The 25,840-nt window shown below is 37.1% G+C and overlaps 1 protein-coding gene across 4 annotated transcripts in view; it reads right to left on the bottom strand.

The window, feature by feature from the left end:
• The window catches only part of stim2 (stromal interaction molecule 2), a 73,471-nt gene that overhangs the window by 15,464 nt on the left and 32,167 nt on the right, over window positions 1–25,840 (bottom strand). For all 4 annotated transcript variants that reach the window (XM_062982195.1, XM_062982197.1, XM_062982196.1 and 1 more), the window contains exons 2-3: window positions 21,496–21,626; window positions 7,298–7,412 (exon numbers count right to left, since the gene is read on the bottom strand). In XM_062982195.1, coding sequence (XP_062838265.1) covers window positions 7,298–7,412; window positions 21,496–21,626 — 246 coding nt within the window. The remainder of the gene's footprint in view (window positions 1–7,297; window positions 7,413–21,495; window positions 21,627–25,840) is intronic.

Genomic DNA, 25,840 nt, shown 5'->3' with positions numbered 1-25,840 from the left:
TACACCCCTGCTTAACTTCCAACAGGACATCAAGAAAATAGCGGGAACACATGCTAGATTTAAAAAAAAAAAATTTCACTTTACCCTACTTGTGCACTTTCACTTGCATATTATATTGCTTATAATGATTTGTTAAACTGTTTTCATTTAATGAAATTTTAAAAATGTTTAATCTCTTTGTAAATTAAAAGTCAGCATCTAAATACCTTAAAAACATTTACACAGTCATAAAAATTACTTTGTTTAGACTTATGATCATTTAAACAAACTGTTTACCTTGATGAAGGACTAAAAGGGAGTATGATATCCTAATATTTGTCATTTTAATGTTCAAATTATCAAAATTATAGACCAATTCAAAACCAAATTATCTGAGTAAGTGCAAACTATAACCAACACAGAACAATTACCAGGAAAGCAATCAAAAATCAAAGGCACTTTTGTCAGTGAACAGAAATATCTGATGAACCTATCTGCAACAGGATAAAATGTATGCAAATACCAGGGCACTTACTACATGCTACAAGTCAGCAACAATTCTCTAATCTCCAGCTCATTCCCAGCAAAACCACTGACCAGAAAAAAGATGACTTGGTGCAGATGACTGCTTTCAGAACAATGTGTGGAACCTCTTGCCAGTCTTTGCCCTGTGATGCCTGCTACAATATTCAAGAGTGCTGTCGTTTAATATTTTTACATCTATGTGATGGATACCACGTTATTGTCTTAGAATTTAAATTGGCAAGATTTTTTGATTAAGGTTAAACTTAGTATTTTATTCTGATATCCCAGTAAGCAATTTAGCAGTCTTTTTGGGTTGCCTCCAAATAGGCTGTTCGATGATGAAGTTAATGTCATACTATGTATGATCAGTTCGTCTGCATAGATATCAAGTCTTATTACTTCAACTACTGGAATTCTAGAGCAAGCGACGGAGCATTGAGTTCAACAAAAATCCACTATGAATTAAAAACTTAAGTCGGAGCAGGCAATTGGGGAAAGTCATAAAGTGTTGCAAAACAGGAGCTGATTATTTAGTTAAACAGTGAGGGTTCTATTCATCACAAAATTAATTTCCTGTGGAATCTGATGGGAGATTTTGGAAGGATTAATGTGCTGGTGTTGCTGAGACACTAATCCTACTACAGCACATTTCCAAAAGTCACCCAACCAAAGGCCCGGAACAGTCACTGAGAACACACACTTTTCTGTAAAAATCAAGTAATATTCCTCTATATCACTAGCAGACCACTACCTGATTCCTGTTTCCTTGTCATCATGGCAAGTTGAATTCTGACCTATTCTGCAAAGGATTTTACATGCTGCAAAGGTAGCGTTTACACTCTGATTCTAATGCTACCAAGATCTTGAGCTTCATTTCAGATAAGGTTACTCAAGAAGTAACTCGTATTGTGAAAAGGATTCTCATCCGCTCAATAGAAATCTGAACAGATTACCACACTTATTTATAACTGCCATATACAGGCAGTCCCCAGGAAATAGATTATATAGCATAGGGTACGGTGTAACCCTGTGGTGTTTGTTTTGTTTTGCTGTCTGTGCCTCTGTTTAAAAGATTTTACCTCTCTTTCTGTCCCTGTGAGAACTCAATTTTGATTCACTTGTTTTGGAAACAAGGATTGGTTGGAAAGCTTCAGTGGAGATACCCTTTTCTTATGATAACTCTTTCAGTAGTGAATTTCCTTTTCTATGGGTATATTTCTCTAACTTCCTGTTGTCTCACTCCCATTCTTAACTATGAGTTGTTTTTAAGTCAGATGTTTGTAACTGTATACTCATGCATAAGTTGAGGGCAGTTTGGTGACAACATTATGGATTTTGACAGGACTTGTGGAAAAGTAAAGGGTCAGTCCATGAAGGGAGGAAAATAACAAAGGCTGGGGGGACCCCTGGCTACTGCTATCATTTTCCCACCCAGGCATTCAAAAAGGTCAGAAGCAGTGCCGTGGTGGAGGACGTAGAGGGCTCAGTATCTCTTTTAGGTCCTCCCAAGATGGGTGTTTTATCATTCTACTCAGAGAAGGGAATGGTTACCTTTTGTGAGTTAAAGTACAGTACTCACACTGACCTGTGAATAAGTTGACCCAGTTTTGGGGGGTTGATTTTTTGATTACATTTTCTAGACTTTTAGATACCAAGGACTCTGAACTTTTCTTTTTCCAGAGTTCCAGTGATTTCTTCAAAAAGGACAAGTGGTAACAAATATAATCAAAGGGAATGTTAAAAAATGGTTCTTAATTATTGTTATTTTTCAAGGAACACCCAATATATGTCACTGAACACTTTCTGAACCTGCACGTTCTATACAGAAATTTCACATTTAAAGGAAGTCTCTCTCCCTACTCTCCACGATTTTTTTTTTCTATTGGAACACATTTTTGCACATTTGTTCCAGCTACAACACAGACAGTACTGAGAATAGTATTCTGGTTAACTATCTTTTCAGCATTGGCAGGATTATATTTTTTAAAAAACAAAACTATACTTATGGTGAACTACTTTACCACCAGCTAATAAAACACATCATCAATACAATCCTAACTCAAAGATAGGTTAGCTGGAATGGTTAGAATGAGACACTAGAAACTTGTGCCAGATGAACCGACCTTCCGTCTAATGAAGTTCCTTTATGCCAACATAGCCTCTTCTGCTGACTGATCTCAGAATAAACTAGCTGAGAAATCAGCCAGCACTTGGCCTGATATCAGCTGGCTGGGCACTTAAAAGGGGGTGGAAACGGGGCAAAGCAGGGGAGAAGCTGGGCTATATCACATCCAAACCTTACAGTTAAACCAAGGTTAAGATTGACCTAAATTATTTCCAACACATATTATTCAATAATACTTCTTCCAAAATAAAAAATGGTGTCTCAGTCCATTGATAGAACCACACCTATTATTGAGGGAGCAAGGTTTGGGTACAGGACAGTCTCAGCAGCCTAATGTGTGTTCAGCCAGTTCTTGGCCCACTTGCTAAATTAACACTGCACTGTAAATCAGCAGTTTAAGATTATGAGGTTCCTTTGAGACATAGGACCTTACAATTCTGCACTACTCTTGTTCAAAAAAAGAAACAGGGTTACATAATGCATCCACAACAATGTTTGGCTTACATTCATTCCCACTGTCTAGATATTTAAAATCCATGGGTGCTAATAACAAACATTATGTAATTCAACCATAACATTTCTTAATGGCATGCAATTTATTCCCAGCTACTGAGAAATAATATTTGTTCTGAGATGGGAGATCTGAACTACTGAGGTCATCAGAAACATTATTTGAATTGGTCGTGTACTACAAAACTGCCCCAGCTGTGTTTAGTTTCTTTTTCCAACATTAATTTAGGATTACATAAATAAGTAAGTCAATCAGGAAAGTACCTAAAGAAATCTACAAGCTTCAACAGTACAACTAATACTGTTCTCCATATTGTAACATTGTGTGCAAATAAGTATAGATTGGTATTATTCATTTTGACAGTACAAACAGCAAGAAGGCAAAATAACTCACTTTTACAAAAAATAAAATGCAGGTGCCTAACTGTTCTATCCATTTGAATCCATAGAAGAAGAGATATCTTTCAGCAGAAAACATTTAGCACTTTCTCACTTTTTGAGTTTGTAAACAGCAGAAGACAACTAGAGATCATACATACAGTGATACCTTGAGTTAAGAGTGTGTAATTCATTCCATTACTGAGTTCTTAACTCAAATCACTCTTATCTCAAAGCAAATTTCCCACTGAAATGCTATTAATCTGTTCCAGACCCCTGAAACCTCATTAAGGTTTTGAGGCAACAAAATGTGTGTTGGCCAGTGTAACAGCAATGCAAAATGTGCACATTCACATGGAACAATGAAAAAAGAAAAACCAACTTTAAAAATAGTAGAAGCACAAAGTCGTGCCAAGGAAAAACAAAGCAAAAAATGCAGAGGCAGAAGCATCTTTTCTTCATCCTGAACTCATTCCGACTGACCTTCCTCTCTGGCCTCTTCTACACTGCCATATAATTCAGATTATCAGGGCAGATAATCCACATTATCTGCTCTGAACTGAGTCCATATTGCAATATAATCCAGTTCAAAGAAGATAATCTGGATTTTATATAGCAGTGTAGAAGGGGCCTCTCTCTTCATGAAGCCAAACATCCCAGGAATAAAAACCATGCAAAATCAACTAATCCAAAGTTCCTCAAAGTAGACAAGAGCAAAACGGACAGCAATGTCCTAAAGTGGACAAGAGCATGAGGCATGAGTCACAGAGGCTGCTCCCCTGAAGCCCTAAAGACCTGCACTCTCATGTTAGTGCTCCCTCTGGCACTAGCTCTTAAATCAAAATGCTGTTAGCTTGTCATAAGGAAACCTGGGCCGAACGACAACTCTAACTCAGAACACTCTTAAATTGGGATGCTCCTACATCGAGGTTACACTGTATAAACATTCATTCAAGGAAGCATAATAACATTTGTTCCTCTAAATCTGGACTAGAACACAATTTCATAAGAGGAAGTAATTAATTCATTAATAAACATTACATGATAAAACTACTATTTCAATCCACTCTATTGTCTGTATATCTTCAGTTGAGTAGTCAATTTTGTAATGAAATCTGCAGAAAAAAAGCAACTTCAAATCTCACATTCAACTATGAATCCCTATGGTTGACCTTGGAGAAGTCTCTCTCCTATAGCCTAATCTAATTCAGAGTTGTTGTACTGCTAAAATGTATTAATCAGAGGGAAAGGATACCACCAGGTGTACTTTTTTAAGTGACCTGGCTTCAATGTATTCCGAACAGAATTCACCCTCAGGGGTACTCTTGAACATAAGCTCATCAAGAAATATGCTCATCATGATGGAGCCTTTCTGGGTAGGGCTTACTTAGTGCTTAATGAGACATGATCAGTACTATTTACAGCCTGTGACTCTGACACCCAAATTCCTTTCAAGCAAGTTCAAGGAAGCTGATGTTATTGACACCATCCTTTACACTAGCATTAGAAATCCAGTTAATTCCAGGCCAATAATTCATTTAACATGCCGCCATTAACCAAATGGCTGGAAAAACAAAAACAAGCTACAACCTTAATTTCCAAAATACATCATTAATGTTACCGATAAAAACAAACCCACCTCACAGAGCAGGAAGGGCAATTGCATGATCTTTTTGAATAGCCTACAACTACAAACTTGTTTTGCAAAGGATAGTATTAAATTTATGCAAATATAGTTGTTCAATTATGCTAATAAAAACAAGTGACATGCATTTAGTATCCTAAGGGACTTTGCTTACGACCCCAATTTCCAGCCTAGTGACCATTAAGTCAAACTAGAGGTTAATTAAACTCCATATAATTGCAAATGACTTTGGAATGTTCATATAGTTTGATGAAACATTTCATACAAAGAACAAGAGTAAATCAAATTTCTAAGTATTTCTAAATAAAAAGGTGTATTCTGAATAACATTTGTTAGAGAGCAAAGTAGGAGTCTTTGCATCTATGCTATAGTGGTTATTTTCCTTAAGAACACAACATGTACCCCAGCCTATTCTTCTCAGAAAAACGACAGCCCTACAAATACACTTGAACATAAGCTCATCAAGGAAGTATATGTCCAAGGAATTTGACAAGCTTGGAACAAACTGCAGAAAGCCCTGAAAAAAGAACGTCTTTCTTTGCCACTCTCAATATCGATAAACTGGACATCTTCATTAGTACTGAGTTTAGCAAAAGACTTCCACATGCTACATTTTTACTTACTGGCTCATTTTGCTTATTTTGCTTTGTTTATCACCTCTCAGATCCAACAGGGTCCCCAAGGTGAGGTATGATGAATGAGTGAAAAACATTAAAAATCTTAAGAAAAAATAACAGAAAACATCTACAATATAGAGAATACCTAACCCAAAAGGATTAATTAGGAATGGTGGCTGCAACATGAAAAGATATTCCACCCCAAAATAAAATCATACTCAAATCCTCCACCTTTTTCTCTTGATCCAGGTTTTTCACTTTCAAACACAGTATGAAAAAGATGGAACCTTACTTCAAAAAGCAAGACATAGCACATTCTGAACTGCACTGCACAACATGAAATAATAGTTGCATGAATATCAATAAGCATACCAACGTTAAACACAAACACACAGATATGTGTAGGAGATGAGAACCAGTAAAAGTTGGCATAAAACAGTAAAGAGAAGACGGTGTCTCTAAGCGAAGTTGTGCACTAAAACTGAACCACTTACGCTCAGTCTTACCTCTCCACCTATAACATGGTACTAATAATACTGGCTTACTTTACAGAAGGGGTTCTCAAACTTTTTCAGCTGCAGAGCCCTTTTTGAAGCAAAAGGTTCTTGTGGAGCCACAAGAAATTTGTATACATTATATTATATATAATGTATATACATGTACATATGAGACATGGGCAAAGTTTTGACCAACATACACTTAATAGTATTTCAGTGGGCCATCCAGTCCAACCCCTTTCTGCCATGCAGGGAAAGCACAATCAAAGCACCCCCTGAGCAGTGGGAGGAAAATAGGGTTTTAGGGGTGACGAAGTGAGGAAAAATGCTTTTGGGGAGAGGGAGGCAGGGGAAAGGCTTTTGGTGACAAGGGAGAGAGGGAGGAGTAGGAAAAAGAAGGGAAAGCTTGGAGTGGTAGGAGGAGGAAGCAGAAGGAACTACGAAGCCCCTCATTAAGCTTTCTGGAGCCCCAAGGGCTCCGCAGAGCATTCTTTGAGAACGGCTGCTTTACAGTAAAAAATACTGTGATTTTAATAGTTCCACTTTTTAATAATGATGTCTGCTGATGTATTTATGATGTTTTATCATTTACTGTTTTAATGATATTGTTGTTGTATTTTTAATTTTATATTTGTTGTTTGATTCTTTGGGCTTGGTCCCCATGTAAGCCACTCCGACTCCCTTCGGGGAGATGGAGGCGGGTTATCAGAATCAAGTTATTATTTATAAATACTGGGAAAGTTCTGGACATACTAAATTACTATGCAAATGTTAAAATGTCCTTTTAACTGGTTCTACAGTCTTAACTTCTTGACAGTTCTAATCTGTTGGTACAAAAAATATAGGACCATAATATGCCTAATGCCCAAAGCCAGAATTTGTGGTGTTTGCCTTAAAGCGGAATGTTTTTCTCTAAATCAAAGTGATAAATACTCTCAGTGTGTAGCCACGAGAAGACACTTTGCTCTTTAGTTAATAAACCAGTAGAGCCTTCAGACTGGGACAGTTCCCAGTGCCTTACCTTCAGAAGTCTTCCACCGTTTCCACAAATCTTCAATTGTGATGTGTTTGTCTTCCCTGTGAAGGTGGTTGTGTTTGTTGGAAGCATCTTTATATTTCATATCTTCTCTGATAAACTAGGAAAGAAAAACGTCTACTTATTTCCACAAGCCATTTTCAATTCAGCAGCACAATATAATCCAGAGAATGTAGTTGTAAACTAAATGGCTCCTATATAACTAGATTTCCAAGAGAGCGCTGGGTTGTTTTCTATTTTCTGAAAAGGGACTGATAGGTCAAATAAATTTGAAAACTCTGTACTATGTTTGTGATTGGTGAAGGACTTGACTATTTATCCATTATAATTTCAATTTGTAAAATAAATTCATCAGTACGACTATAGTTCTGTTACACAATAGATCAAACATGCATGTAAAAAAAAATCAAAATTTTCTTTTCTTCTTTTAAAATGTTTTGACCTTCTTATTTTTATTCAACGCCCGCCAATTGCACCCCAGGCTACTACTGCCTGCCTGGATCATACCAGCACCTCAAAGGGCCAGTATCACTCACTTAGGGAAGAACTGCTCCAGCACCTCACCCACAAATGGAATGCTGAAAACTGGATGATAAATGCCTGAGATGGTGGAATTCAGAGAAGACTTTTTCAATTATAATCTTATAACTGTCTTGTTTTAGCAAGGCACTAATGCTCACTCCACTCATTCAGCTAGTTTCTTGGCTATTTCAAAAAAGCCAGAAGAGATTAGTCACTATATTCCCATATATGGTGGCTCTCATCTCGACAGGAATCCTGTCCTTGTATTATAGAAATTGAAAAGCATGTGTTGTCACTAGATGGGAAGGCCTGAAAAAAAAACCTGGAAAAATGGGGGGGGGGGGGGGATGACAGTTTTCTCTCCTTTTTTTTCCAAAACCACTTTTTCCAGAAAAATTTAAAAACAGATGTGTAAAAATAAAAAGTTTCAGAAATTTTTCATTAAGGTCTTCGTGTTATATAGTTTGAATACCATGTCATAGATATATTATTTATCATTGGAAAAGCATATATTCTATACACCTTTCAATTTTTCTCGAAAAAAATTGTTTTGGAAAGAACAGAAAGAAACTTGTTTTTTCCCAATTTTTCCAGATTTTTCCAGGTCTTCCCATCTCTAGTTATCACTGGACAAGCAGGGACAAAAGTCAAATCTACTGGATCTGCATTAATTATAGTGTCCTGGTCAGTGTGGAACCAAACCATTTAAACTGCAAAAACAATGGACACGTTGTTTATAGCAGGCTATAAAATGCTCTCCTATTCCTGTGTTCAAAAGATCATTCAGTATAACTCCACTAGCAGGTTCTTTGCAGATGTTTATTTCTTCTAGTTTTATTTCAACCAGAAGGAAATAAACTGAAAATAAACTGAACACTGTTTTGCAGTGTTGTTCCTGGTTAAATAACCCCAGGCCACGGTCTAAGGCAGCCTTTAAGAGGACATGGCTAATTTTTAGTTGGAAAACAAATCAAATAAAATACTACTGAGAACACATGCAGCCCTGCTCCTAGCATATAAAGCTTCTATGGAGACACCTTTTCTCATGACGACTCTTGTCAATGTCCATTCCTAGAGATAGATTTCCTCTCACTTCCTGTTGTCTCACCTCATTTGTAACTAGGAGTAAGATATAAATCGGATGTTTGCAACTCAGGAACTGCCTCCTTCCTGCCTTGCAGCTAAGCCTTCCAATGTTATCCGTAGATATGTTTAATACAGTTAAAATGCAAATAAAGCAAACAACTGAAGTTCAGTAAATCAGAAAACAACAGTGATGTGTTACCACAGTCCAAAATGGCTTAGGTAAATAAAAAATTTACATTTGGCATTGGCATAAACCCCATTGCCAGGCAAATCTCTATAAATAAGCAGTTCAAATATGGGGTTTCTTTTTGTCTATAAGCATTCACCTCTCCTCTTGGGCATGTATATATGGAAGAAGCCAACACTTTTACTATCTTGATGTCATGATATATAGTATCTTAAAAAGCAGTGGTTGGTTTTGTTTGATTGTTTCTGATTTGTTTTGCTCAAAAAAATAGGCTGGAGGCCGATGTAATTGTTTAAGAACTGGCAAGATAAATTACATACAGCTAGTCCCACTCACTACTCTTACTTATTGCCATATGCCTGCAAGTCAACTCTAACTTTCAGCAACCCTCCAACCACAGGTTAGGTCCCTATTGACACGATTTTGTCAGAAAAGGCTTGCCACTACTTTTTCCTAAAAGTGAGAGAGTGGTACTTGTCCAACATCCATAAGTTTCTATGACTTTGCAAGGATCTGAATCCTAGTATCTCAGAGCTTACTCCAAAACTGACCCAAACCGCTACACTGCACTGGCTGACCTCATCAATGTACTAGCTAATGTATTTTGAACAAATTACACAGATCTCATCATGTTACCAATAGATATATTAAATTGTGGTTGGGCTCCCCTCTCTCCAGGATTGCAACCACATCTAGATTACGTTTATTATTTCTTCTCAGAGCAAACAAACACCCACGCTCACTTTATTTAGTCTTGTCTGGATGAAGCTTCTGGTTCTCAATCTTTATCAGCTACTATAGTGGTACTATACTACTACTATTCCCACACACTATTTGAGCACTTCCAATTCTCCATATAAATAACAAAGAGTGTTGGTTCTCATGATTGTCCCTTTTCAAACATTCATATTACACCTAGCACAGGCTGACAAAAATTAGTGCCACACAATCAGAGTTTAGAACTTCATTATCTTTATCTAGTTGCTTTCTTGGATAACAAGAATACATTTCAATAATAATGACATGAGAAGAGTCAAGCTATGTTTTATCAGTTTTACAAATAAAGGTTTCTAGTTATTTTCAAGCTTCTGATAGGAAACCTGTGGCTTTCCAAGTATTTTTAACTTTAGCTACTAGAATTCCTGTTCACTAGACAAGCTAGCTAGGGCTTCTGGGAGTTGGGAGGACCAAACATCTGGACGGCCACTAGTTTAACACCTCTCCTTTAACTAATAAAACAAAGGCTAGAAAGTAACTTTCCAACCTCTCGGGCTACTCAATCTGTAATTTGGCTTCAGTGAAATGTGTGTATGATAAGTGTTCTTAAGATGAATAAACCATTTCCTTCAACTTTTCACATCCCAGCATAAAAATACTGCTAAGACCATTAATTAAAGCTTGGTCTGCCTCCTTATATAACTAAAGCTTGCAATTGATCATAATAGGCACACCATTGTACAACTGATTATATTTAAGGAGAAGCACAGGACTCAAAATAAGAGTTAATAATTGATCGTGCCAACAAGCCATAAAAGTTCCTCCTGTTTACATATTAATTTTTTTTACTCCTTATAATGTCTTGTTAACAAAAAGGGTGTATTTATTCCTGCTTTCAGATCCAGTTGTTCCTTTCAAGCACGCCATTGTCCAAGAAAATGTTTCAGTCCTTTTAACCAGCAGCACAATTGCAACAGCTGCAGCCTTCCTTGCACAGATTCATTTGTAGTTTATACTACTAGCAGCCCTACTTCTTGTGCATCGTTTAGTTCCAAACTAAAAAGGAAGACGAAAGACAAGAATATGGGGAAGGCAACAGAGGGGAAGGCTGATGTTTCTAGGACTATGCTGTTTTTAAAGCTAAGAAAACTCTCCCATCCGGCACAGCAAGGCTCCTTGGGATCACTCCTTCAGCGGATCTGAGGTGGCAGAAAATTCAAGTGCTTTTCAAGAATATTTGCTTTTCATTTGCAAAATCAATGGAAAAGTCAAACACTGACAATACACATTTATTAAACAAGATTTCTTTTACAAATCTTTGGAACAGTTAACTGTCTTCTTAAAACTAGGACCTACACTTTAAGCATAATAACCACCTAGTACATTTCCTTTCACTTGAGATGTTCCTGTTTTCATTTGGCAAGCCTCCTGTTGTTTTGGCAAGTTCTCCTGTGCAAAGGAAAGACATGATATCCTCAGAAGCCCTATTTTAAAACACAACACAGTAGGAAGTGTTCAATAACTCTTTTGAATACTGCAGAGAATTCCTGCAATTTCCAAAAGGAACAAGAATATTTAAAAACTAACAGCATCCACCCATTAGCCTTTTCAAATTATAAATGTAAAACAAAAAGTAGTGGAACTATCGATATGGCCATTCAGACACAAGTTGTTAACACAAGCTCGCGCATAATCTGCACCAAACACTGAGGTCCTCCGGCCTGCCAGAACCCTACTGGCAACTATCACGCAGAGGGCATTTTCATCAGCTGCCCATGACTGTGGAACAATCTGCCAGGACAGCTCCAACAGCTAGATCACAAGTGAAGACCTATCTTTTTCGGCAGGCCTACCCAGATAGTTTTCATGATGAACTTTAAACTTTTAAACTTCCACTCTACGTCTAACTTTTGTTTTGAGTATTTTAATATGTATTTCATGGAAATATGTTTTAATATGTATATTCTACTGAGTGATTTTAAATGGTTACCGTATTTAAAATTCTACTGAGTGTTTTTAAATGGTTACCATATGTGTTTTGATTATGTGTATTAGCAATGTTGTAACCCGCCTCGAGCCATGAGGAGAGACAGGTAAGAAATAAAATTATTATTATTATTATTATTATTATTATTATTATTATTATTATTATTATTATTATTATTTGTAGGGACTGTATCAATGATAAATTAAACATCCCAATAGAAAACAGTATAAAAGTGAAGCTTTTTCTCCTTTGCCTTTAAAAATCTCCACAACTAATACTAGTTTTTCCATAGTACATTAAGCTGTTTGAACACTGAGCGTAAGAGCAAAGCCAATGCCCTTAGGATACAACTCAATAAACCATTAACATTCCTCCTACTTTTACTTTTATCTGCTGATTCCAGTAGAACAAATCTATTGAATAATAGTTGAATGGTTAAAACAAATCCAATTGTCATTAATTTACCATACCATCACTGGTATGGTAGATTTCAAAGTGCCATGCCACAATAAACTGGCCTAAATATCTTAAAATATCATATCTTATCTAACTTGGAAGCTAAGCAGAGTCAGCTGTCGCCAATATTTGGATGGGACTATCAGATGCTGCCCACCATATTGCAGAGGGAAAACTGGCAAAACCACCTCTGAGTATTTCCCACTTAAGAAAACCTACGAAATTCATAGGGTCACTCATAGGCATGTACACAGACACAATAGTGTTCTATCACACAACTTAATATGGAAATAAAGTAGTTCATTAAAGTCAATAAAATTATGACCAAAGCTCTAAAATTATGACCAAAGCTCTAGCACAAAGATAGCAGTAATGAAAAAACACAAATTACTTTGTATTAAAATCAATTTAAACAGAAATAAGTAGGGATCATACATATATCACTAAGTAAGAGTATCAGAAATAGAAGTTTATTTTATCTCATGTTCACCGATCTAGAATAAGTCTTGAGAGCCAGACGCAAGAACAGTCTCGCCCCTATGACATTAATCTCAAACCACAAGCAGGTTGCATAGGAGGCATTTTTCCTGAAACAGTTTTAAGCAAGGGTAAAAAGCATGACCCTCCAGATGTTATCGGACTGCAATTCCCATCAACTTTAGTTGGCACAGCAAAGTGTGAGGGATGATGGAAGTTGCTGTCCAATAATATTGTTGGGGTGTTCCTCCAAGCTGTCTCCAACTTATGGCAACACTAAAGTGAACACATCATAGGGCTTTCTCAGTAAGATTTCTTCAGAGATGTTTTTAATGGCCTTATTCTGAGGTTGAGCGAATGAGACTTTCCCAGAGTCACCCAAAGGGTTTCCATTACTGAGTGGAAATTTGAACCCTGACCTGACTTCACCAAGTTCCTAGTCCCTCACTCAAACTGCTATACCATGCTGTTCTCGGTCCAGCAATACCTAGAGTCTGTTCTTCAATCCTGACTCAGAGTTTTAAACATCACTGCCATTATTTAAATAGTGTCCCAAAAAAGATACTATAAAAAGGATAAGGAAAGCATAATCCAAAACAAGCACAACAGAACAGCATCTGTCTTTGTGCACTACTCATATGCTGCCCAAACCCTGAAAGCAATATATCAAGGTGTTTCAGTCTGCAAAAATGATCAGTCCTAAATATTCTCATCCACTGTGTAAAGTTAATTCAACTTGTTGGTATTTGGAGAAACTCTGAAACCACTAAGACAATGGCTTAAATATAAATAGTGCAAAACTTACTAAATATAAATAACAGTTCATTTTAGAGCACTCTCTGTAGAGATGATGGTCTCCTGCCAATGCTACCTAAATACAGCATCATCCAACTGAACCAATTTGAGAGATGTAGATTTTCTTTACAGGCTCAAGGGTGTCCCAAGAAAACTTCTTCTTTCTTCAATCTCTGCACTTCTTTTGTAAAAACCACCATGCAAATCCCATTAACTGCATCACAAACAACTTGGACTCTATTGCTGGCAGAGTGGAAATACAGGATGTTACTGAAAAAAAAAGGCTACCTTTGCTTGGAGTTATAAATGATGTGGGCAAGGTATTGGGACATGTGGGCCACAATGTGTTTGTTTAACCCCTATCCCCTTGGGAGATTTAAATGGAGGAGGATAACATTCTTGCTCAAGAAAATGGTTAATGAAAGTACTCCTTCATGCATCGAAGGAGCAAGTCAGAATACTACTTCAGGAAAATGCAGCAATATGAAAATTGCAACTCTCTCTTTTTGCTCAAGCCTCAAGTAGATCAGGTCACATTCTCAGACATCATTGTTCTGAACACATTCCAATGTTATTTTTCAACTCAAATTTGGCACTGCAACTATTTTTGTCATCATATGGATGATCTGGAAAAGGGATACTGGCAGGTGTCCCTTTGCTGCTGCTTTTAGTCCTTTATCAGTTATGGTATCTTTCCAGCTACCTGTTTCAGATGGAGCCATCTCAGATGTTAAAGATGTTTTTGCTCTTTCCTAATGGGTAATTACACAAATATGGTGCTTAGAAGAAAATAGGAATTTAAAAAAACCCAAATCTGATGTTAACTGGATGGTGTGTCTGTGTCCATTCTCTTCCATTTTTAAAACATTTGCTGAATGGTTGGGTGAGCCTGTCTGGTGATTTGGATTGACGTGCCATTAATTTACCACTGCCACCCATCAATTCTGGTTGTTGTTTTTTTATCTGAACAAGAAGTGGTGTAAGTGATATCCAGATGCCTGGAATTAGTAATGCACTGTATGAGAGTAATATACTTAATGCTGTATCTTCAAAAGGATGTCATAAGAAAGAGAGAGCAGGCTTGCTAGTCTCCAAAAGCCCTGGAGACTAGGACAAGGAGCAATTGATTCCAACTTCAGGGAAAGAGATTCCACCTAAACATTAGGAAGAACTTCATTGAGGTAAGAGCTGTTCAGCAGTGGAAAATGCTGCTATCCAGCTTTGATAGTATGTTCCTGCATGACAGAGGGTTGGACTGGATGGTCCTTGTGGTCTCATCTAACCCTATGATTCCAGAAACAAAAGAAAGATAGAGATGTTGTTGACAGATGATGCAGCTGCCCATTGGAATGGCATCTGATCTGTTTGGGTGATGTTAGAGTATTCTCTTGCAAAGAAAAAATAATAATTTCTTTGCAACCTAGGAGCCATGTCAGATCAAGTCTTTTTACCAGCTCCTTAAAGAAAGCCTGCAGTGCAAAGTGCTTCACATTTGGCTACTATGTCAGTTTTAGCTGGTCCTGGAAAGTCTTTTTGCACTTGACTATTCTAGTGGACCCAGATTTGACAACACAACATAGTGTGCTTGAGGTTTCCTTTGAAAACTAATAAAAACTTAACTGTTTTAGAATGGTATATATTAATAACTTCAGCATGCCCCACCCCCAAACTTATCACACATCTTCAAAGGTCTGCAGTGGTTTCCAATGTATTCTCTGGCACAATTCAGGGTACGTTAAATCCCTAAAATGGTTAAGAATTGGGTAAATGAATCTTCATAATTTTGCAAGATCTTTCACCCTTCCTATTGATATCCAAAAACCACCAACATTTAACTGTTTTTTTTATCTCAGGTGGTAACTTTTGTTTCTTTTAATTCCTATCTGTGTGTTCCCTGCTTTTATATAACCATTACTAGATACAGTTTATGAAATACCCAGCATTTATTAAATAATGCATGAAGATTAAATTTCTTTTAAAAGGGTAGGGGAAGAGAAAAACAAGCAAACAAAAGCATAGATTCCTAAAGTTATGAAGTTATTATAATGACTGTTTAGAAAGTAAACATTTCTAATCAGTCAATCAGTCCAAACTAGAATCTATCCTTTGAAGCAACCAGATATAATGGTCAGTGGATTTTTAATAGATAACTGCTCCACCGGCTGCTGCTCTGTCAATTTAATTTCCACATTTAAAAAATCAAAAGGGTATAGTAGGTATGCATTTTTGGATTGCAACTCCTAGCCACCAGTGCCCGAATTGGACAAAATGAGGATGCCCTGTATACCTACTATCATGAAGCTCCACCTGACCCGGCAGCTCATCACATACTTATAGGCAATCAAAAGACAAAGGCTGCAACTATGCAAGACTATGTCTGTCTAAAATGACACCTAAATTAGACCTGGTGATGCTGAATGGGAGGGCTAAAGGTGATAAGGGCAGGGAGTTCACCTTCATATCATGCGCTGGGGCATCAACAAAAGATGACATTACTGTATCACACAATCTCCTGAATAGGGTGTTAGAGTGTAAGGTGGGAGATTGCACAGGTAGCAAATATATCCCTAAAGACAGAAAATGAAATAACCCATATTGCTGAGTATAAACCCTTAGCAACTGGTGAGGTAGAATGAAGGTTTTCCCATATTAGATGGTCTGGCCAACCAAATGAACAAATAACCAAGAAACTTCATCCTGATGAAAGCCTACACAAGTAAAATGCCTTGTTAAGGGCAACCTCCCGAGAAGCAACAATAACAATATTTCAGGATATAATTCTCTCCATCCAGGCCAGTCTGAATCACAAAAAGGGACCTAGACGCTGCGAGGCTTCAACCAATTCTGACCAGGAGTGTAGGGACATAAAACACACCCTAATGGTAAATATAGGTTATTTAGGTCAGCTAACCTCTTTAAATTACCAACAAAGCGGTTTGATCTTCAAAAAAAGGACAAAAATCTGATTAAAACAAAAAAGAACCAGACTCAAAGGGAAACACTGCAATATCTAATAGAGGCCCTTTAGAAAGAAAGAATCTGTCACCTTTTGGGGAATTGTCTTAAAAGGATGGCAAAACGCTCCTTCAGAAGTGGAATATGTAATTTCAGCCACAGTCTGGGAAGTACATATTCATTCCCTATATTCAAGCAAGCAAGATGACCAATCACCCCCACCCCCGATCGCAAGCACTGCCAAACCAAAGTGGCCTCCAATCACTGCAGAGGAAGTTCATAGACCTATTCTAAAACTAAAACAGGGCAAAGCCCCAGGCGTGGATAACATCCCACCGGAGCTACTGAAAGCCAATACTGAATGGTGGGCACCAGTGCTAGCTGCTTTGTTCACTAGCATTGATTTCTCTGCAAAGATTCCAGATGATTGGGGTTTATCAATCATTATACCTTTATACAAGAAAAGAAAAAGATCTGATCCCTCGAATTATAGACCTATCCGTCTTCAAAGTGTTATCAGCAAATTATATGTGGCCCACCTCTGCATGAGGTTTCCTCAATGCTATGGACAACAGCAGTCAGATTTGCAAATGTCCATATTTACCTTCTAAAGTCCAGAGAAAAACCAAAGAATACAAAGTGCAAAATGCCTAAGTGAGGGCAAGCACTTTATGACAAATATCTTTCACAACTTGAGAGTGTATCTCTTTTAAATACAGACCAAACATACTGGTATCATGTATTTGAACTCAAGTCTTTGACTGACAACAGAAGAGCCTAGCCTATTCTCCCTCAGCAGTAAGATGCAGCATTTAAACGATAAACGTCCTAGGAAGGTTGATAGTTTATCTTGCTCTGACAATTTCCCAGAGTATCGAGTAGAGATTTTTCCAAGTCCCTGTCACATATGGACTTCTAACACATTCACAAACAACAACACTCAACAAAAAATGTCAGCTATAACCATTTCCTTGTATGTCAAAAAAACATTATATAGCTCAGTAATTCCACTTATCCTAACACAACATATTTCACACAGGGCGCCGGTGGCGGGGGCGCTTTTCAGCACCCCCGCTTCACATCAAAAAATATCTCCGGCCGGCCCTGGAAGCTGCACTAAATCAAGAGGAGCAGAAGCAGCTGAGCAATTCACACCTTCTACTGTCTTTCACAGAGAGAACTGCATTCAGGCAGGCCAGGCTGTGCTCTAACCCAGGCAGTGAGGTCAAGTTTAAGCCATTTGCACTTTCCTGTACTGTGGATTAGTCTATATTCCTAAATGTATAACTCTGGTGGAATTACAATGAAATTCCCAATTTCCCACTTCTAGCTTTGGGGGCAAGGAGTGGGAATATAAACAAAGAAATACAATATTATCTTTTCAAAGTGATAATAAAATTAAAACTTGGGAAGAGAAAAATTACCAGCCATTTGACATTCTTTAAGATGCATTTCCTTTAGAAGTGCACAACATTCTTTGAACTCAATTCTTTTTTTTCCCTCTTTCTTCAGAAATTAAACATGATAAATAATGTGTTTGTAAAACATCTGACAGTCATGTTTTCATTCTGATGCTGACAAAAAGCAAGAGGTATCAGGGTTTCCAATAGAGTAGGGTCTGGTATTTGTTTCATGTGTTTCATTCGTGCTTTTGTGCCGTACCATTCATTCCATTAAACGGTACGGCAGACCCCTCCCCACATGGATGAAACAGTGAAATGAAAGTGAAAGCAGCACAAAACCATTTGCTTTGCTGCTGTTTGTTCCATGTGGCGCTCCCTTTGCGGCCCTGGGAGCTCATTGCGGGCATGTCCTTCTTAGCTGCTGGGTGGTGCTGCTATTGCTTTGCCTGACACGCTTGTTGCCTCTTGCCTGCCTCAGTGCCTGCCTTGCAGCCTGCTTATTCTTTAACCTCATGTCTCCTCTGCAGATCAGGAGGGAGACATCTCAGAATCAGTGGTACCTTAAGCCCGGGCAGCCCGCCCATTGCTGCCAATGGGATGAATGCATTTGTATATTCAGATGGTGAAACGAAAGAGCTCATTCGGATGGGCGTCTGCAAGAACAATATCTATGCTGAACTAGCCTGCCATTGATTTTTAAAACATTTGTTACATTATTTAGTATGACAAGTAGCTAAATGACTTATCACTAAAATTAACTATTGTATTCTGATTTGGGCGTTTTTCTGAAAATGCAATTAGTGATCCCACAGGAAGTCAGAAAAGTGGGTTTCTAACTCAACAGATTTTAGAAAACCAAATAAGCATAGCAATAACTCAAGAGAAAACTGTGACTACAGTATTTTGTTTTTTAAGGGCGTGTGTTTTAAGATGGTTTCCTGGACATCTATCTTACATTTTATATGCACAGTCATCCTCCACATTTTCAGGTTAACCATACATGGATTTGAATACTTGCAGATTACTGTATATGCCACCGTGTCTGCTGCTGTACATGACCGAAAAAAGTGTGGTTTTCCCAGTTTTCTTTGGGACTCTAATGCCCACAAATGTGGATAGGACTCCTATAATTTAAACATATTTAAGAAAATATTTATATATTCTCCAGGCAACTGAAAACCTGTTAAATCCCCTTTAAAATACAAATTTGATCAAAAGTAAACAATTGTGATGGGTCCAACAGTCTACCCAAAGATCCAAAAATGCCACACACACCCTGCAAAGAAACCTAAATGTGTGTTGTCGAAGGCTTTCATGGCCAGGATCACAGGGTTGTTGTATGTTTTCCGGGCTGTGTGGCCATGTTCTAGAAGTATACAGCCCGGAAAACATACAACAACCTAAATGTGATAGGAAGTAAAGTTCGGATTTTGAGAAAGATAGGGGTTTTTTTGTTTTTAAGCAGTGATTTGCCTATATCCATCATAGCATAAAGCAGGATGGGCAAAATATTTCCATCCAAAGGTTATTGACTGCAGCATTTTTCATCATTGGCTGCTCAAGCAAGGGCTGCTGTAGATTGCAGGTTGACAACAATTAAGTCTTAAATAAGACCAAGATCTCCAATTTATGACCAAGTATTTAGTATTACAAGTCCCCACCTAACAATCAAAGATATTCACACCAAACGACCGGTTTTGAGGGGAGATTACTGAACAAACGTCCAGTTTAGATCATTTTAAACTCTGTATATAACATTATATTAAATTTTATTTCATACTTGAGGCCAAACCACACATGGGGAAACTATATACATGCATACACATGTCTATCTCATTCATATATATTAAGAAGGAGCTTCTCTTTGAAGCACAACATATATGATCACTCAGAAGGGTTTAATCTACGTCTTTGTAGCCTACCTTGCTGTGTGTTATTAGCTAACACTTTTCTTCACACACCAAGCCTCCAAGAATTAAAATAAGGTAGGCAGAGATAATTTATTCACCAGCACATTTTTTTCAAAAAATGTTTTTCAAAGTGATGCCCTCTCCTATTTTCATCTAGTTTACTCCTCTTCACACATCAACAAGAAAGTATCCAGCTGTTGCATTATAAAACCTTAAACCTTCACCCAAGATCAACAACTATTTCTTCTGTCCCTCATTTCTCACTCCCTGCAGTTGGGTAAAGGCTGGCCAAAGGTTGTCCAAAGCAGATAAATATTTTTTGTTATTATTAAGAAGAGTGCTGCTTAAATAATATATGGACTTAACAGTTTTGGAGGCAATAATATTTCCTTAACTGGTCAAAAAAGAAAGCTCTCACCAAAGGACCAAGTTCTGAACATACTGTTCAGGGGTCAGGAATACAGGCCCAGTGAGCATTTAGATGATAAGAAGCTATTTCAACCCAGAAACAGGTTGATGCTATAAAGTTAAATGTGAGTGGAGAAATCCACTCCACTTCCCTGTCAACTATAACATTTCCACTTTCTTTTATCCTTTATTATATTTAACTACACTCTAAAAATTGCCACCTTAAGCTGCCAGGATGTTGTCAAACAACAACTAAAAATCGAAACATGTGGCCATACACCTGTACAAGACTGATGAAATTCATCCTCCTAGCTGACCTGTCAAAAGCAAGAAAATACTATAGGACAACAAATGGTTTAAAATTTGCATATCATGTCCAGCAACCATTTTTTCTGCTAAGATAGGTAAGAAGCTCGTTGTAATCTGTATTCAAATTTAATGCTAGGGATGAGGGGAATATTAAAAGGGTTCAAGAAGACAAAAAAGAGCTTCTTGGATGTCAAGAGTCCTCTTGCAATCCCTTTTTACTCCCCCCCCCCCCAAATCTTCAAATAGATTTTGAGAATTACTTTCCTGCAGCCTGGATTTACCTCCCTCCCCCAATATAGCTAAGCAGTCACCCTTAGGCTCTGAAAGTAGAAGCACAATGATAACATCATCACCCAGGATCTCATGAAGTTCCACAGTAGTTTCCAGAAGTTGCCTGCATCACTGTGTGTCAACTATGACAACGTAGCTTTTGACTGTCTCTGCTCTCCCCCAGTTAGTTTACATTTGTATGAGATAAAAGGAGAAAGGTGAACTGGAGGTAGGTTTCTAGAAACTACACAGATATCAAAACATCCCTGCTATGGGGATAAAACTGATAAAATAATTTGTGCTCCTCTGTTTATCTTCATTTCTCAATGTTTCACTGTGCCACTGAAAAGATCTGCACCCTTCACAAATGACTTACATTAATATATAAGTAATGAAAAATGCCATAAAAGTCTTGCAGAGGTCAACAACCTCTGAAGATGCGTGCCATAGCTGTGGGTGAAACGTCAGGAGAGAATGCTTCTGGAACTTAGCCATACAGCCTAGAAAACTCACAGCAACCCAACGTCTTGCATTATTAGTTGTCTATCAACAAAATTCTATACCAAGAGTCTTATAAGCCCCACATTTTACTGAAGCACACCAAAACACTGTTAAGGACTATACACATTTTCTTACTGTTCATATAATTTTCATATTTTTATTTAAAAATGTACTGAAAGTAAAGTCTTTCCTCCACTTACCTCATCACTTTCATCTACTTCAATGCCCCCATCCTTGTCATCATCCATTTGTTTATGAATTGTGCGGAGAGCTTCTAGACTATATTTATCCTCTTCTGTAAAACATGGTGGGCTCAATAAATGACAAGGATCTGTGGGAGAAAGGGGGAAAACATTATAGACTTGAAAAGTCACATAAAAGAAGCAACAAAGGTACTGCAGGAAAACTGTTTCTGCTAAGGGATTGTTCCAAATTCCCTACTCATAAATCATCGTAACGTGCACACTACCACTATTATTTCTTGATTTCTTTATGCACAATGTACTAGAATCAGTGTTTCCAAAATGCTGGTCTTGCTGATGTTTTGGACTTCCACTCCCAGAAACCCTTTATCATCGGCCAAGGAATTTAAATCCAAAAAACCTAACGAACTAGAGTTTGGAAATCATTACTTTTCTCAAATACAATCCACAGATCTTCTTGTTAGTTCTCTACTGATAAATAAATGGTTTTTCATCTTTGACAAAGAGCAATTTCTTAAATTACATTTTCAGATGTTCCAAGCCAAGTGTCAGGAGAATAATTATTCATGAACAGGAAACTCTACTTCCCCTTTACTGATTGTTATACTACACACGGGAAAGGGGGGGGGGCAACCTGGATACATTCATTTTTTTAAGGTAAGTGAATTGTTAATTAAGAAATTTAGTATATACTTAAATGGAAATGGGAATCCAGAATTCACCCTTGAAACTTCTAGCTTCAAAGTGAACACTCATCTTGCCTAGAAGAACATCTATTTAACACCAAAGAACACTACCATCTTCTATGTTTATTTTCCATACACATTAATACCAATTTAGTTCTTCTGTCAGATATTTTCAACATCTCCACCATGATTAGTGTAAAGACACAGGTACACCTTTGTTGACAAAGCTCCTGACAAAAAAACACCTTTTTAAAAGATGTTTGTCTGCCCTCAGGCCCTACTTTTCTTCTTTGGTTTGTCTAGTTGGAAGCTTTTTAGCAGTATCTGCACTGGGAGGATGGTAAAGAAAGTATGAAGGAACACCGGCTTTCTTTGTAAATTTGCTGGATCATACTTGTAATAACAAAAAACCAAGGCATAAGCTCGGACGAAAAGGAATTCTGCTTTAGCAATACTACTGTTGCTATGTGTTCCTGCCTGCAACAGGCAAAAGAAACAGGAGCTGCCTACCAAACCCCTTACCGAATATGAGTGAATAGCAAAATAGACAGAAAACAAGAAAGCAGATAAGTTGCTTCACCATTTAATCCCAGCACATTAATGAAATCCACCAAAATCAAAATCCTAAGAGAAGTGGCAAATGGTGAAATATTAAAGATTATCCCTAGATCCATTTGGAGACGCTCCAATGGAATCAATATTTTTCAAAATATTCAAAATATTTTTGCTGACATATCCAAGGTTTACATGAATCCAATGTATCCACTTTCCAAAGTTTTAAACAAAATATTTACTGAATCTGTTGAACTACTCTTCTTTTTGTAGTATAAGAATCTATCCTTACTTTTTCCTGTTATTTTTATCCAACCTTATTTTTGCCAAAGTTTCTGTTAAAGAGGCAATGCCAGGGAACACATCAACTCTGTGAACTGTATGCCATAATCAGATGAGATTTAAAGTACTCTCAGGTGAACAAAGATTACAAAACCAAAAGAAAAATAGTTTTCTCACCAGGCAGCTGAGAGGCAATACTGTGATAAAGAACAGAGCATTCCATGCTTCACATTTCCCTTTAGCTTTCTCATTCTTGCCCATTTGTTTTGTGTCTCTTGAATTGTTAGGGCCTCTTTATTTTTTAATAACTGCACAGAATTTTCAACAGTTTTAGGGGCTCACAACAACAACAACACAACATCATACACTAATCAAAGTCATGATTAGCTGAAATCTTATCTGATTTTACCAAAAACACTTGCTCTTGCAAAGCAGCACTATTTGAACAAAACACTGAACTGTCCCGTTCCTGAAATTCTAATGGAATAAATAATAGCCTAGCAAGAACAACTCACTAAACGTAGGAAAGTGTAGTGATAGTTGCAGCAAACATACACAATTTGCTGTTAGCTTAGCTTGCATATACATTTTCTTTTTTTAAAAAAAATCTGCTGTTAGCCAAATGCTTAAACCACAACATTATGTCAAGGCTTCATGAGGATGGAAGGGCTACATTTCAATCTTGAGAGAAATCAATGGAAAAGTCCATTATTCAAAGCTTCAGAGCAAGTACAGCATTTCCATCGCCCTGAATCTGGTAGACCCTATACATCACCTCTCCATATCACATACTCTATACTGCAATATGTTCCAGCTGTCCAACTATCTAAGTAAAACTACGTTAAAAGACACAGTTTTAACCATGACATGTTTTCACTGTTTTAGCATTTTAATCATAAATATGATGAGATTTTAAGTTGAAATGGTTCTCTTATTTACAAATCCTGGAAAGATGTAAAGCATACATAAAAGAGATTGTGAGGGAATTAAATCAGAATCTGAGAAAGGATTAGTAGATGATGTATTTCCTAGCTATAATGTATAATTTGTTAATAAAAATCAGGAAGAGGAACAAATAAAAAAGCGGGATGATCAAACAGTCTACGAGTTCAGGATGTAGTGTTAACTGGGCCCAATGAGAGAAAATTTGGAAGAACCTTAAGTACACTCTTTGTTATAATCTGAAATCTGTGGTATCTTTATCTAGTTAAATTGACATAAATGTATAAAGAGATGAGTAACAACTGTTGGAAGAGTAAAAAAAAAGCTGGTTCCTTTTCCATATGAGTTGGAAATGAAGGAAAGCAAAACAAGAACAACCTGGATGATGATTAGACAAAAAAAAAGGGGGGGGGGGGAGAAAGATAAAGCAGAATTAAAACTGGATGTTTTCTTGCTTGCCATCTTGGAGAAAGTTTCGATATCAAAAAAAGTGCATGGAAGATTAATGTAGTATATGGTATAGTTTATGCTAAATATTGGGAAATAATTTATATTCTTTCAAAATAGATTGGTTAAAAGAAAAGAAAATGATAAACGGATATATTTATTAATAGATAGATTGGAGAATATTTTGAGAGAGACTGGAATTTATTTGTACAATATTTGGGAAGACCACAAAATGATTTCAAGAAAATAAGGTTTGGCGAGTGAAAATTGAGATATTAGATTAGGGGTATTGAGCTCAGGTTTAGTTCGTATATTGTGATTTGTAAACAGTTACCAATACAACTCAACTGACACACAATTAGTGGGTATAGAGTTTAGAAATAATTTTGGTGATAACAATACCTACGTTTGTGACAGAGGGAATAATAATGTTATACATTATAATAGGTAAACATTTTAATGTTGTTTTTAATGTATTTAATGACTTACATGTTTAGTTTTATTTTGCATTATTTCATTTTTTTATTCTGTTTTGTTTTCCACCATCTGCGTCTGGTTTGTTATTAGCATTTTTTTTCTAAACTGAATAAAGTTTAATTAAAATGCAAGGGGAGAAAGCTTGCCCTAAACTCAACCCCACCAGAGGAATTCACTCACATCACCTTAAAATCTCCTATATTGGATCATGACTTTAGCTCAATCCCGTAGTTATAAAATAAACAACTGAGAAGGGGGAAGCAATAGTTCTGTCACCACCTTGCATGTTTTGTCACTTTCTACATACAGAATGTGACTTGTTCACCACATAATTCAGAATCCTGGAAAGTCATGCATTGGGGATGTTCTCCTCTTCCAAAAGTAATATTTTTTTGTGTGGAGAGCAACATAATTGCATAATGATGGGGCAGGACAAGCACATTCCTCTCCTTTGCATAGTTTACAGTGGCTATATATGGCAGTCAGCGTCCATTCTCTCTCTCTCTTCTCCTCCTCATATTTGAACACAAACACATCACAGCTTTGAGGATGTTTTGTGGAAGGCAGAGTAAAAATACCCATAGATAAATATGGGCAGACCAACAAAATACTGTAATATAAATAAAACAGAGACTCCATAAGAAGCCAATCCCTATCCCACCCCAGAATTAAAACAATTTTTGGAACTCAGGGAATTTGATTTGCAACAGGGGTGGGCCTCTTTTGCCTGGACCTAAAACTGCTATCATGCAGTTCATGTAAAGAAATGAATAATGAAAGCTGCAGATATGAAGCATCCATGAAAAGCGTTCACCACATCACAAAAAATTATTATTGAGACCAACTGGTTCTTGATTTTACATAGGTTACCTAATACATGATACTGTACTGAAACTGTATTCTGTTTATTCTGTAAAAGAAGGTTGGGAAGGGTTCCTTATGTTTTTTCAACAGAA

This window comes from Anolis carolinensis, chromosome 5 (assembly GCF_035594765.1).
Source record: "Anolis carolinensis isolate JA03-04 chromosome 5, rAnoCar3.1.pri, whole genome shotgun sequence".
Lineage (NCBI taxonomy): Eukaryota > Metazoa > Chordata > Lepidosauria > Squamata > Dactyloidae > Anolis > Anolis carolinensis.
The sequence above is the reverse complement of the archived record's forward strand: the minus strand, read 5'-3'. Positions and strand labels throughout refer to the sequence as shown.